This window comes from Neodiprion fabricii, chromosome 5 (assembly GCF_021155785.1).
Source record: "Neodiprion fabricii isolate iyNeoFabr1 chromosome 5, iyNeoFabr1.1, whole genome shotgun sequence".
In the NCBI taxonomy this organism is placed as follows: Eukaryota; Metazoa; Arthropoda; class Insecta; order Hymenoptera; family Diprionidae; genus Neodiprion; species Neodiprion fabricii.
In genome coordinates this window covers 27115950-27131629 of record NC_060243.1, presented here as the reverse complement: position 1 = coordinate 27131629, position 15680 = coordinate 27115950, and the positions used below count along the sequence as shown (strand labels likewise).

General features: G+C 39.3%; 1 protein-coding gene across 3 annotated transcripts in view; it reads right to left on the bottom strand.

The window, feature by feature from the left end:
- Positions 1–5524: 5524 nt before the first annotated feature.
- The window catches only part of LOC124182833 (retinal homeobox protein Rx1-like), a 32816-nt gene continuing 22660 nt past the window's right edge, over positions 5525–15680 (bottom strand). For 2 of the 3 annotated variants that reach the window (XM_046570581.1, XM_046570582.1), the window contains 3 exons: positions 8889–8989; positions 7894–8075; positions 5525–5827 (listed from right to left, as the gene is read on the bottom strand). In XM_046570581.1, the coding sequence (XP_046426537.1) occupies positions 5598–5827; positions 7894–8075; positions 8889–8989 (513 nt within the window). In that variant the 3' untranslated portion in view covers positions 5525–5597. Of the gene's footprint in view, positions 5828–7484; positions 7677–7893; positions 8076–8888; positions 8990–15680 lie in introns of all 3 variants that reach the window. The other variant, XR_006870871.1, reaches the window with a different exon arrangement.

Sequence of the window (15680 nt, the reverse complement as noted above, 5' to 3'; positions counted from 1 at the left end):
TTTCAATACTCGAGAGTAATTGTCGCGATATAATGTAAATTGTTATTGTTAGAAACAAATTTATTGAAGAAAATCATGGAAATTGAAGGAATAATTAATTTCCGAGAAAGTTATGCCTCTACACATATACGTGTTTTACAAAAATTATAAGTTTTAAAAATTCAAGCTGGCGGATTCAATATGGCGGACGAAAATTTCAAATCCCATCGTATCCGGAGAAAAAACTCTGTCCATCGTTTCCTGGGGTCGCTGATTACGAATCTGAAATCTGATTTTGAAAATTTCGTACGGCGAATCCAATCAGCGACTCCGAAAACTCCTGCATAGAGTTTTTTTACCGCATATATTCGATCAAATGTGAAATTTTTGTCCACCATGTTGGTCCCGCCATTTTGAAATTTTGAAATCTGATTCCAGATTCGTAATCAGTGACCCCAAAAATCATGGAATACTATCTTGTTGTAAAAGTCGTGTCAGCACAACGATGTGTGACTCAAAGGGGTAATTTGTTAGAAATTTCGCCAATTATTTTTTTCAACAAAGATGTAAGTAATTGACTTTTTACCTACTGTAAATTCTGCACCGATGATAGTACATAATATGCTTCTTCCAACTTCTCCTCTCATATGATGAATATTATCACAACCATTCACCTGTCGGAAAACTTGCTCGATTAGTCTGTGCCATAATTTTCAATTAAATAACTAACAAGGTCTGCGCGTAACAATAACGAAAAAAATAAAAAATAAGGCCAATTTTTCTCCTTCGAGTGTAGAAAAAAAAAAACTGTGTGCAAACTTTTCATTTCTCATATCTCTTGACAGAGCAGACACAACGAAACATATTTTCCGAAAGTATAATTCGATTTGATAAAAAGATATCAAATTTATGCAAAATAAAAAGAGTTATAAAAACGCATCAGGGCCAATTTCGACGAGAAAAATTGTAACCCAAATTTCGTTTAAATCTCGATGAATAAGCTTTGTTCGGCAACAATAAATTGAAGTCGAAGTGACGTTTTCCTATTGATAAAATGAATTTAAGGAGACACTGGACGAGATCTCCTCCGACTCTTATCCCGAGGATTTCTTCTCCCAGGTTCCTGCGAGGGTTCGGAGGGAGCAATAAGGAAGAGGATCGAAGGAGGGAGGGAGGCTGGCTTCGCAATATAAAACACGGGGTCAACCCCTGCCAGATACTCGTTCTCTCCGCTCAGGCGCGCCACGTCGTTCTTTGCCTCCGGGCTCCGGCCTCCTAAACAAATTCAATAATCCCGGGATTCTTTGCCAATTTCGGCCCGTGCAGCGAGACTCCGGGAACCCATTTACGATATTACGTTAAGAGCCTCTTTCGAATCGCAACGTCTCGCGTCACTCTGCAGTACCACTTTTCCCCCTCGCCCCCTTTACGAGGGAACCAAAAGAACCGATTGAACACCGCGGCAAAGGTGAAATTGTTTACAAATTACGGTCAAATTTTAACAACGTATTAATCAAGGTGTCGATCGCCGTTACGTTCTTGATTTTTACGTCTACTTTTGCAGTGAGGATAGACACTGGCTTTGTCTTTATCTCTGGATCGTACGTTCAAAAATCTTCAGCAGGATGCGAAATTCCCGATAATCCTGTACTTTCACTTCGTTATGATTTTGCTCCGTTATGTGATACGAAAAGCAAAAAGTGGCTATCGGAATTGGATGTCTACCGAATTTTGTCAATATTGTACAAACGGTTTCGCTGTTAGCTTGTGAAAAGCGCTGAAAGACCTCGTTTCGTGTCAAATAAGTGCTATTAAACAATTAGGTATTGCGCAATTTGCCAAATTTCGAAGCCTAAAATAGCGCCGAAACTACTATCTTTTAAGTGTATAATCGTTGATTATTTGCGAACCTTCCCGTGCCAATAACAGATATTTGAAATCGGCTGAAAAACCAGACGCGAAAGGTTTGAAAAGTTCAGGTAAAACCCTATACATTGCGCAGAAAAGATTTTATAAATCAATTTCAAAATTGTTAAACCTTGAGATTCTACGTAATTCCTGATCCGCTTGGTTAGGTACAATCACTTGAAATAAGAATTTACCATTACAATTCAATCTTGTAATTATAATTAGAACAAGACGTTTTTATGAGAATCACCGAAATTGTAACTTCGTCCTGAATTCGTTTTTGAAACGACAGAAAAAAAAACATTTCTAAAAAATTCAACCTCCGAGATCTGAAATCCGGATTTCTTCACTGAAAATCAGACACACGAAATCTATTCGCACACAATAAATCTATGAGAATCTTGGCTTGTTCGAAAGAAAAATGAACTGGGCTCAACTAATTTTTATCCAACAAATAACAATGATTAAAATAAAATATTTTCGCTTGAAATAAATGCAAAATAATTTTTTACCCAGAGCGTAAAGGAAATTTTCGTACAGATTTTTCTTTTTTTTATTTTATTTCTTCTTTTCTATCACAGGCCGAAAGGCATTCCTGCGATGAGCGTTCGCGTCTAAACTGCGGGTGCGAAGGATGAGGAAATCGAGCCGGGTTTCACGAGGGGGAAACAATGGTCGATTTCGGGTGTCGATTAGGTATTCCAATCGAGGCGTCGTTCGCGGATGGGAAAAGGGGAGGGCGGCGGGGGCGTAAGAGAGTGCTAGAACTCACCCAATAAAATGGTAATTCGTGTTTGTCGAACCTAACCATGCGAGCGGAGCTGGAAATTCGGAAATTCGACACTTTAACTCCCAAGACCAATACGCGCCCATCGATGACCTCGCGGAAACCGCTGCCAAGCGCGATTTAACCTGTAATTAGTTACTCCTCGTTGCGGAATTTCATTTTCAATATTTCCACGCTCTCCTTTTTTCCCTTCTTTTCCCCTAGAAAAATGGAGCTCGGAAAAAAGCATAACTTTCAGTTGCGTATATGAACCTGATGATAAATATTTCATGACGGCTTTTGAATAGGAGGTTTAATTGAACGAAAAAGAGTGAAAAAAAAAAACCTCATTGATTCAAGTTACAAACGTGCATGTATAATAGCAGAAAAAATATCTCGTAGGCTTATCTATGATTGAAATTTGAATAGTTGCTTCGAGCACTTCATTTCTATTTTTTTTTTGATTCGTGTACCTGCAGGTTTTTCATATTCGAATCAGGGGATCGGGGGGGAAAAAGATTCGAAAGATTCGAGAGTCGTGAAATAACGGAAAGGGCCGGGTTTTTCCGTTTCACTCTGTTCTAAATTATTCGCTTCTCTCGATTTTATACAAGCGCGTCGGCCAAAATTAGGAAACCAATTTCGTAGAGAGGGAAAGAGGGAAGGAGAGAGAGAGTGAGAGAGAGAGAGAGAGTGGATTTCGCTTTCTAAAGATATGCCGAATTTTAATTAAACCGAAAGGAAACCATATAATTAGATGCCCCGACTCCACTTTATATACCTTGTGACGGTTGAAGAAATTAATTGAAGGTTGATTAAAACGACTCTTTGACATGCTAATTCGTTAACAAACTAAACGCCGCTCTCCTTATTCCCTGGAAAACTGGAGAATATAACCACGGTTCCGCCTTTCGCTTTCTCTAATTTTTTTTTTTTTTTTTTTTTTTTTCTAAACCCCTCTTATATCCAAATTCGTATACCGTTAATGCAAATGCCCAACCGGAAGTCGGCAGCCTTTTAGACAGTGTCAAAGTTTAATCAAAAGAGAAAAAGGAAATAAACAGAGTAACGAATGATGAAAAAGAAACGAAAAACATCGGCCTTGACGGGAAAATTTCATATTAACGTTTTTTAGTCGTATATATTTCTTTTTTGTTTCGTCGCGTGGCTTAAAAATTTTCTCGGACATTTGATCGCAGCGAACTATCACATCGTGCCGACGTTACCGTCACCGGTTTAAATTGATCACGGATTTTTATCGGTTGCGACGTGTGACGGAGAAGAGAATTGTTGTTGCTGTTTTTTTTTTTTTTTTTCACTTTCATTTTCATTATATATGTACATCGAGTTTTATTTATTATTATTATTATCCCTCTTATTATCTTACGAGCATCATCGTCGTACATGCATATAATATATATATATATATATTTTACGTTTTGCCTATTACATACCTCTTGCATATTTATACGCTTTATCGCTTTTGTTTGTTCCTTCATCTTTAGTTCTCCCGTTGATCAATTTATCGAATCCTCGACTTCTCGTCACCTTCCTCGACGACCTCGCATTCATACGTATCTAGATATTACTTTATACGTAAATACGACACCAATCGCTTGGCTCACAAAAATCTTTCATACACGTGGCTTAATTTATTTCTAAATACGTAATATCTATATGCAATATATTGTATATATATATGTATATATACCGATTTTTTAAACTTTACATATGTATATTTATATATGTATATGTTCATGTAGAATCGTCGCAATACTAATATTTATACACTGCATTCTCGAAGCATCGCGTAAGAGTAATTCATTTACTCCGCACTTATATGCACGTTATATGATGAAGCGAGAAAAATAGAAAAGATTAAAAAACAGAGGAAAGGAATTACCGATCTTTCCGATCGATTGATTTATCGTATGACAGATATTCAGATACTTTTTTCCCCGTGCTGTTTTTTTCTTCTTATTATTCTTATTTTTTCTTCTCTGAATTTGAGTAAATATTATCCGGTAGTCCCTCGGTATATACAAAAAAGGTCAATTTCAATACAATATTACCGCGTCACTTGTAGTTAATTTTCAACACTTCTCTTTTTCTTCTTTCCCTACAACGTTTTCAATCTCGCCCTCAAATTCACAATGGATACCTGAATTTTTAATCGCCGGTTTTGCGGTTCAGCGACGTTTCTCATCCCCCTTAAGCGTGATTGAAAATTGTCCTTTCACGGGAACGAAAAATAAATGGGTACCGATTTCGGCAATTCATTTGTTACTTTTTTTTCTCTTTTGGTAATTGCAACCGGAAATCAATCAATCTTCTTTCTTATTTCAATATTGTCTCGTTTGATTTCTCTTCTTCTCGATTACTCATTTACTTATTTATTTATTTATTTACTTACTTACTTATTTTGCCAGTATTATTATTATCTGCACCGACGTACGAATACCGTAACTATTACTAGTATTATTATCATTTATACCGTTATCACTATATTGTTAATAATACGATTACGATGATTATTATTTATCATTACGTCTCCAGTTGACGAGTTGACTAGGATCCCCGCTTGCTATCGGTGAAGTGTAAATATCGCTTCAAAAACCGCCATATACTCACGCACACGTATTGTCTGTCTCAATCAATCACAACACGCAGCATCGATATATAATTAACCATGAAAATTCAATTACACAATGTGATCAGAGAATCAGCAACAGTCTCGAAGGGATGTAACACCTGCATCATTGGGTCACATTTTATTTAATTTCCCCAAGAATCTTACTTTCCGATCGACTAACTCTCCTCCGTCTTCTTCTCCATCCGCTCGTCGTCATCCTCGTTAATACCGCCATTTTACCTCCGCTTTTGGCCAGAAGGTGAGTGAAATTCATTAACGAAAATAAGAGCTTTGGGCCTTCGTCTCCACTTCTCAGACCATCTGGAGATTCTTGGAGATGTTGTCCTCGTACTCTTTGGCCCGCATCCTCAACGCTTGGATACTCGACGTCCTCTGATCGGTTCCCGTTGGACTGACCGAAAGTCCCGGCTGCTCGCCGCTTCCTCTTCCGTTTCCGCCTCCTCCGACCGACGACGAAGACCCGCCATCGCTGCCTCCACCGCCTCCCAGTGACGAGAGGCCACCGTTCGGCGGTCTCATGTCTGCGACACAAGAATTACAATCGACCGTGAAAAAAAGGGGATCAGAAATTACGACGTTGATATTTATCCCGTTTGTATTTTCGAGACGGTTACGTCAGAGACGAGTGGGTTTTTTTTTTTTTTTTTTTCCTTCAACACCTGCTTGGAAAGTTCAATTTTCAATGCGTGAATTGCCCCATTTCCGAACTGTGCGGTAAAACAATTCGTTGGCGCATGCGCACGGTTGAAATACTGTGTTTTACAAACCGGGACTTTCTTTGGCGCGTGCGTACTTTCGAACAACTCGATATTACGCGTTGTGCTATTGAACTTCGGATACCTAACCTCAATTTTCTTCGTTGCTTTTCAACTCAAACTTTCCTTCACAGGTGTTGGAAGAAAAAGCGACGAAATAGTGACACGTGTGGACGGGCGATATCTGACTCGTGTGATTACAGCACTGGCATTTTTGTGACTCACGTTGCAAACTTCACACCGATCGGAAATCGCATACTTTCCGCACTCGTGGCATAACATACTAGATTATTTATCGCAGAGCGGATGCTCAATGTTTGATGTTCGAAATTCCGTGATCTTATCCCCGTTTTTCCGAGAGAAATTACGCGCTTCCTCCGAATCTTTTGATTCGATGTATCGTTATCTGTTCATCGCGCGATTAAGCTGGCATAATTTGTGTTTCTCGCCACTATGCGTGTGAAATGATTTTTACTTTTTGACGTCCAGTTTTTGGCATATTTACTTTCTTTCTTGTTATAAATTGGTATTTTTAAATTAAAAAAATTCCTGTCATAAACGTGCTTATGTAAATTTACGAAAGTATTATACGAAAGGAAATGCACAGTGATGGTTTCAGACTTGATGATTTTTATTTTGGAATTGCTTATACGAAATATCTTGAAAGCTCGTTGCAGAGAGAATGAAAGAATGCAAGATATAATCGGAGAAGAAGAGAGGATCAATTCGAAATTACTGTAACATTTCTTTGTTTTCTTTTTAATTTGTATTTTGGATCATTTTATGTAACCTCCGTAGGAATTTTTATCAGTCCTTTTGATGTATAAACTAGTATAAAGAAAGAGAATGCAGTCCGTTACTATATACATATTTAGCGACGGTAAAAATTCTGAAACTCAGAGAGCCACGTGAGATATTATAATGTACAATACATTTACAGTACAAACGTGAAATTTCAACGAAATGCGTCGGTTCTTGGTCGATTCTGACCGAATGTAACGCGCTGTCGAATTTTGGGGTCTGCACTAAATGGGGCGTGAAATCAAGTTACAACGAAGAGTCGAGAAACGTCAATGCAATTCGCACGCCCTTGTTTTTGGCGCAAGAAATTTTAATTCTGAGCAGCAATGGGTAGAAATAAGATCTATTCTAAAATACAATCATATTAGAAAATTTACTAGCTAGAAACAAAAATTTGACGAATTGAAATAAGTTCCAATCGAATCGAATAAAGTTTTCTCTCTCTCACGAGATGTGAATTATTCAATACGTTAATATTGAAATAAATTTATCTTGTTTGAAAACAAAACCAGAAGAATTTTCTACCGAACGTAGTTCCGAACGATTTTAATGAAAAATACGTTTATTATAAGCGTCAGGTCGTCGCGTCGTGGTCGGCATGATTTTTCACCATAATGCTTACGTCGGATTGTTCGTCCGGGATTTTTTCTAAATGTTTAATTGTTGACATTCTGTGTTGGTCTCGTCGTCTAGGTCGATCTCTCACGTGGCTCCCAGGCCTCCATTTAACGTCCGCCGCTGTCCTGTAACTCGGCGGCCAACAAGGAGTTGTACTGACAGGCGCGCAAGCTAAGCTCACTCATCGAGGATAGACCTATAAAAATATTCAACATTCGCACTTTGGACGCCGGTTTGCAACCCCTCGACATGTAAAACTTGTTTTTTTTGTTTTTTTTTTTTTTAGAAACTTCCAGTGATTCACCCGTATTTTTGTCTCTTTTTCGAACGGAGACGGGATTTTTTCAGGGTTGCACAAAAACGTGTATTGCGCTTAAAAACAACACGACAGTATAAATTTTTCTTTTATATACCTCGGAATGTGTTTAGTATGCTGCCCGTTTCCGGGGGTGACGGCAGGCGTCTGGGGGATGTTAAATAGCTGGAGTAACCGGCGTGAGGCGCCGCCAGGAAGCCGGGAAGCGCCGGTAAGATACACGGGGAATTTGGTAGCCACGGATCACCCGGAAGGCCGAGTCCGGAACCGGCGACGTTTCTGAAACAAGAGAAGAAAAATAAAATAAACTACGCGCAAGTTTTCTCAATCTAATAACCCTCGAGCACTCCGAGGAAAACGTTTATTTACTTTTTAAAAAGCGTCGGTTACAATTGTAAACGGATCTTGTGGCGATTTATCTTTTTCTCGAGCAATGCGCGACGATTTGAGTATTCTTTTTTTCGTTACATCGAAATAACAGCGAATTGTAATATAAATTACCCTGTAATTCGGTATATTTATAAATTTAAAGTAAGGTGAAGTTTTTTGAGCTTGTTGAATAACTGCGATGAGAAATTTAATTCATTTTTTGAACTGTTTGTTTTCGGGAAATATAAATAATCTACGTTGTCAAATATTTCGAGTCGTTTGGCAGCGATTTATGGTCACTGAGAATATATCGAGATAACATTTTTCCCTAATTCGTGTGATTTAAAAAACTTCATTTGAAACGATGAAAAATTAAATTGAATCACTGCAGAAAGGCCACGAAAAATTTCGTATCGACAATTTGATTTTCAGTTCAATATATTCTCCCGATTAGAAATTTGTCAATTTTTTCGAACAGGAAAACTCTCAAATTAATTAAATTATTAAGAATCATAATTACGGACTTAAATAAGCAAAACAATCGAATTATTATACAAGAGAGTTCCAAAAGATAAAAATTCAGACGCAAACAACGCGATCCAAAATATTTTTAAAATATTTAAGAAAATTCATTAAATCTGCCAAAGTTTGCGCTGAATGTGATTTTGATATTGTTACGAGCAGAATTTAATTTGTATACATTTAGAACGAGCTTGTACGTACCTCATGGTGGCAGCGGCGTGATGATATTCAGTGAGGCCGAGTCTAGCGGCTTCCATTTTCTCCTGCCGTCGCCATTTGGCTCGACGATTTTGAAACCAGACCTGAAACAAGAGCAAAAGAAGGGTGACGCATTAGACAATTATCTAGGTATAATGCAAGCGGGCAGGCTAAAAGAGAAAAGTATTGTTCATACGAGTGTGCAATTTTTATAGGTAACCTAACCTGAGCTGACCTAACCTAACCCAACCGGTACCTGTAAGTGTTTAGCCATCGCTCGCAAAACTGTGTAATACCTTTCCAACTTGGCTTACAAAATATCGTTATATCTCAAAAACAATTGATCCGGTTGTAACGAAACATAACCTCATACCTGGCCGTACGTTGTATCTACCCACAGAAAAAAAATGAGAATCAAAATCGGTTCAGTAGTTTTGAAGTTGTAAGCGAATAATTTTGACCATGCTCGCAGCCTGAAGCAAACTTTCACCGAGAAGATGAAATTCCCTAGAATCGGTCGGTTGACAAGTGACGGTCAACCATAAACTCTGGCGTATTGAGAACGGCCGAGTCACGGCGCAGCAGCGATTCACAATTGGTCACTCTGCCTGTCATGTTGGTAACATTTTTACGAAGTTGGCTGCACGTATAAACTAGACGGCTGTAGAAATATATATATATATATATATATATATATTATTGTATATACTGCAGCATATTACGGTACGCGCGCTGGAATCGCCAGTCATATACTGCGCAAGTTATAATACGCAGCGCGCTGTTTGTTCGAGATATGGTGGATAAACAAGATTACGAGGTATTACGGGGAAGAGCGGTAAAAAGTCCTGCAGCGAAAGTATGAAAATAAGCGGGAAGAAAAAGCGTAGACATACCTTGCTGTGTATGCGTGTACAACGCACGGATGTTACGTACATACAACACGTGTATGTACAAGTACATGCAATTATTTACACCTGAAGTGTAAAAATGTATACGCGATATGCACCGAAATCAATGGCCGGCGGAAAAACGACTCGGTAAATAACCAGCGAGGGAAGTGATAGCAAACAATATTTAGAGTTGACGAAACAAAACACAAAAATGAATATAAAAAATAAAAAAAATAAATAAATAACTGTACGTAAAACGCTGAAAAGGTTGTGCAATGCGTAACAGCTGCAGGGGTTTATGTTCCTCCGTATTTCGTATTGTCGAATTATGGGAACACGTATATGTATAATGTACAGGTGCTGACCAACTATAACTTTCCTCTTAGGTTAATTGTATTTGCCTTCGCTGGATGTGCAGTTCACGTTGTATACATACGCAACAATCAGCTGTTTGCTTTACTCTTTTTACCCAATTTTCCTACATCGAGCTTCCGTTCGACAGAAAACAATTTGCACAATTGCAAACGCGATATATGTATACAACGTAAGTGAAGTGAACAGCGAAAAAAACAATCTTCACCGCATTTGAGCGCTATTACGTATTTATTCTTATTCCGAGTTTAGAAAGGTAGCCGGCATTTTTGAAGCGGGTGTTACGGTTGTTTTTGGAAGAATGTAAATAATGCCATATATGCAGATTTGTAAGGTTGAGAACTTCGAAAATGGTTTTGCCACACTCAATGCCTAAGTCTCAAATCGTATTTCATTAGTATCGTACATCATATGCTCTCTATTACAGTGTTTGGACATTAAAAAAAAGGGTCAAAAGTTGTAAAGAATTTTTCGAGCAAAAGGAATTAAAAGCTCAATCTTCACGAAACACGCTTCGTTTCATATCGCTAGAAAATAGTAAAAAATCTATAGCAGATTCGTTCAATTTCATTTTAATTTTGATTATTTATTGTTCAATTTTATTTGTAGGTATTTCATTTAAATTTAATAAAAAGCATAGATGATCGTCTAACCAACCCCTAACTAAACCGCGAGCAGATATTACAGCGAAAATTTTCAACTGTAAGCGAATATCTTCATTCATTGGTCGAGCTCAACGAGCATGAATAATATCCTTCACGGAGCAATTAACGCACTTAATTTACACTTGTAAAAACGCGACGATAATTTCTTAGCCGCCATTATACAGGCGCGTCCGTTTTCCCGCTGAAGATCTAATCATCGACAACGAGTGTCTAATTGGCGGTTTGAACAACCAAGTTTTTGGCTCCGTTGGTTCGCTGGGCGAAACGCTGTTTCGGGATCGCGGAGAAGACGGGGCAGAAAAAGTTCCATTAGCGAGCAAGGCGTCCCTCCCAAAGCCAATTTGTTGCAGGTAAGAATAGAATAGATTAAGAGGGAGATGCGCCATATCGGCATATGAGTATATAAGCGGTTGTGTAACAGTTGGTCTAATACGGTAGCTAACTCGACGTGTCGGTTAAGTATGCGCATATTATATAACACGAGAGACTCCATCGCAATTTCATCCCGGTAACGATATTTTTTGTGCCCCTTCCCCCCATTTATTTTATACACACGCTGACGGTCTTATCTGACTTTTCTTAAAAAACGATCTGAACACACTGCAGGAATTTCTACTCCCTTATACGGCCCACTTTGCACTCGGGCTTATAATTATCGTCATTATCGCGTCACACATATTTTTCGAACCCTAGCTCCTGCAGGTTCCCCCTCTGTTATTTTCTCTTCGCTCGTTCCATTATTCGAGAATTTTCATGCGCGGGGATTCTAATACTTTGATTCATCCGTTGAAATTTTTTTCAGATCAAAATATCGATGTTTACAATCCCCTCCGAAAACAAGCAAAAAATGAATAGATTCGAATGCGGAATTGGGCATAGATAAGACGTTGCAATTTTTTCATGTGACTGATAATTTTGCATAAATTATGAAAACCAATTCGATTGGTTGGAATTTACTTTTTGCTATACAGACAAACGTTTTTCTTCTCAACGGATGAAATAGATTGTTCTTGAATTTTTGACGTTACAACAGCAGGAAAACTTTTGCTTGAAACATCGTTATTGCCTCAAGTTTTTACAATCCAACGGCTCTGTGTATTTTAAACGCTGTAAAACTTGCGAGGATTTCGAGTGATTTCAGGCCATTTTAAAAAATCGCGAATATCACGCGAATATCACATGAAATCAGATAGAATCTGTAAAAGCGATCGTTGAAATCATGATGCAAATTTGGAATGGAATTACTTACAATTTCGATATGGAAAGAAAAAAAAAATTAATAACAATGACAAGTCAAGAGTAAAGGAACGGGGCTTAAAAATTCCTGATTACAAGAAGCATCGATGACCGATTCAAAACCTAAAACAAGCCCGATGATACACAGAGGGAAATTTTTACTCATTTTTACTTTTCATTTCTCAACTATTTTCATTTTTTGAAAATCATGAAAAATGGGCACAGTTCTGGTTTTTTTCAAATGTAACCAAAAAATTTGTGTTACTATCCTCTTTCATTATGTTCATTCGTAGAACACTTCATCGCAATAAGTCGATGTTCCAAGGCTTTATTTGACTGAAAAAGTTTAGTAAACCAAACAAATAGATTCGTGAAAAATTGATGAAAAATATATCATTGACAGCTGACAATATCACTGAATATATATACATGTATACCTTTACTAAATTTTTCTTCTAATTTCACAAATATTCAAACAGTTATGACAACGCAAACAATTTTACTATAAAATTCCTCGGTACCTATAAAAAATGAAATGTGTTCTCAGGTCGATATAACCTTCCCAATTTTCGAAATTTAACGTTATTCTTTCATCGATCTATAAAAAGCTGCCACGAGAGAGATTTTCACCCACATCGAACGAGGGAGCAACGGAGATGCCGTACAGTAAAACGTAACAAGTATACGTATAGCACGCAGGGAAGGCGTAGGGGAAAAGAGAGCGATATAGGGAAAGAAAGAGAAAGAAAATTGTAAATTGAATTTGAGGGGTGAGGCGCGGGGTGCGGAACGAAAGTGCGGAAAGTGGCTGTGGGGGTGAGACGTCTGGGCGGGGCTGTCAGGCTCCCCTAGAATAGCCCTTAAGAAAGCCACGCGAAGGGCCGTCCGATCGAGAGGGCGAGAGGAGGAAGCCTTTCTTTCTCTCTCTCTCTCTCTCTCTCTCCCCCCTTCTAACGCCTCGCGCCTTTCTTATTCGACTCAAGAGCGAGTAACAAGCTCGATGGGGTGAGACCTAAGGTAAGTGGCAACGCTTACAGCCTTCGTGTATAAGGGCACAAGGGCGGCAAGGAGCAACCGTCGGTTGTTGTCGACCCTGCGGAAGGGGAGGCGGCCATCTTTACTTCTTTATTGTAGGATGGCTGGTGCCACGTCCACGATGCCTCCTCCTCCTCCTCCTCATCCTCATTCTCATCCGCCTCCTTCTTTTCCGCTTCCTCATCGTCGACTTTCTCCTTTTAGTTTCACTCTTCCAGAACCACATCTCATCTCTCTTGGGCCAAAAGAAAAACGATCCGGACGTTCGCGGAGACAAGTTTATCGCGCGTGTTCAATCGGTCAATTTCTTCAACCTCAAGGGTTGCGATCGTACCAACCATTTTCTTTTTTTTTTTTTCGCAACTCCAAGGAACACCCTAATTTCATAATAAGACTTGCGGATTTTGGTCAAAGATATTCAAATTGGCCAATTTCGCTGCCGGGAACCGTGTGAATTAGCGTATCTTGAAAAGAATGAAAATCTAACGGTAGAAACAATGGGAAACATTGGTGAAAAAAAAAAAAGTGGGCACCGTAAGACGAAGCGTACGATCGTAACAATGTCTAAGAGTCGTAGGACAGTCGTAGATCACTATCGGTATAAGTTCGTTGCTTATAAATAATTCAAAAGTTATTCCCGCAACGTTGAGTACGAGATACAGAGACATCCGTCTGATGATAACGTAATGCACTAAGATTAAAACACCGTGGTTTAAATTATTCTACGCGGAGCTGTGAATTAGACGTTTGAAAGACTCCTTCAGGAGTGCTTTACGAAACGATTTCTCAACATTGACGCGGGCGAACGTAAGCGCGTATGAATCAAAGTTTACTTTCAAAAGTTATTTTTCGTCGGACGATCAAGGGGTGGATTTAAAAGGCAACGAGTACGATTAACGAGGTTTAACCGTGAGTGCTTAACGCAATGCTAGCAGCAAGAACTCAAACCCGTGAGTCTCGATGATAGCGACAACGACGCGACGATGCGCTCGGTGTTTGGATTGAGAGGCTGCAGGGGGCGTAGAAGGGAAAAGGTAATTGAATTCCCTTCGAAGCTAAGGAATTCTTAGAGGCTCATCATCAGGACGATATTTCGTTGCGATGAGAAGCAATTTTCTTTCGAGCTGCGCGGCTGCCGTTGGAGAACCTACGGAGGAGTCACCCCGCCGATGAAAAGATCAGGAAGGCACGCGGGGAGGGAAAAGAAAAGGAGAAGAAGAAGAAGATGAAGAAGAAGAAGAAGAACACCGAAGCAAGATGGCCCGTTAAATGATGAGAAAATAAGCGAATTTTCATCCCCCGCGATGGCGAGAGGGAGGGAGGGAGGGAGGGAGGGAGGGCGGAGAAAAGACGCCCTGCCCTCTTAGTCGCTACGTGTATTTCAGGAAATATAAAGAAAACGAATGACACGGCTAACGCGGCTTAACCCAATTTCTTCCTTAAACTCATTAGGATATACCTACCAGCCAGCCTGATGTACATGTATACCTGTACATATCTTATACAGCATCCAGAAACTCGGTCCAATTCTCTCTCTGTACATACATACATATATATACACGCACACACACACATATATATATATATATATACTGGGATATAATTACCGTTCGCGAAACGTGATCGCAGAGAAGCGACTCGGTAATTCTCTTGCGCAGACGGGATGCTTCGGATATCTAACACACCGGAACACCATCACGTCAAAGATCGCAAGTTTCAAAATTTTATTCGCACGATGAGAGGGACAAGATTTTTCACTAAAATTCAGAACCCGAGTACCGTAAATTTTAAGAGACAAGCTTTGCTTCGTACAACACTTTAGCAAGGATTCATCGGACGAAATCTAGAGAAAACTCTTGTCTCGCACCAGCGAACTGATCAAGCAGCTGCTTACGACTCGTCTGATTTATGCCACAGGGTTGATGCGGTGCCGCAAGGTGTACAAATTTACAAAATATTTGTCACATTGAACGTTGAAAAATTGTCGAATCATAAATTATTGCCGTGTCGATCTGGTTTCGAAGTGGTCGAAAAAAGAAAATGTGTCACATGGTCATCATTGAATGGCGTACGAATAGGTACATAAGGCGAGCTGAAAGAACGCACAGAGCGAAGCTGTTGGAAGGACCACTTGAACGTGACCCGGTATACAAAAGTGTAAATGCATTGTCGTTAGGGACACAAAAGAGAGAGAGAGATACATACATATATATATATGTATGTATATATGGGAAACACTGTCAGAGTAAAGGAGAGAGTAAAGGAAACACTGTGAAATACGCGTGCACAATGCTATCGCGTCAGAAATCAGTTTCGTTGCATTTTCTGATTATTACGGTAGACCGATCGCATTGTCGAAAAACCTTACCTTCAAGGTGGTTCATCCGTAGCAAAACGCGCACGAGGATTACCGCCGGTAAATGGCACGTTTATACACCGTAATGGAACACACGTTCGCATTCTACGCGTATATTTCATTGTACGTGCATGCGTATTACCGACGCCGTTCAGAGTGCGGCATAATATCCAGCATACCGAGCGATCGCATGCCAGGGTGCCTCCATTGTCACCCTTACCAACCCTCAGGGGCATTAAAA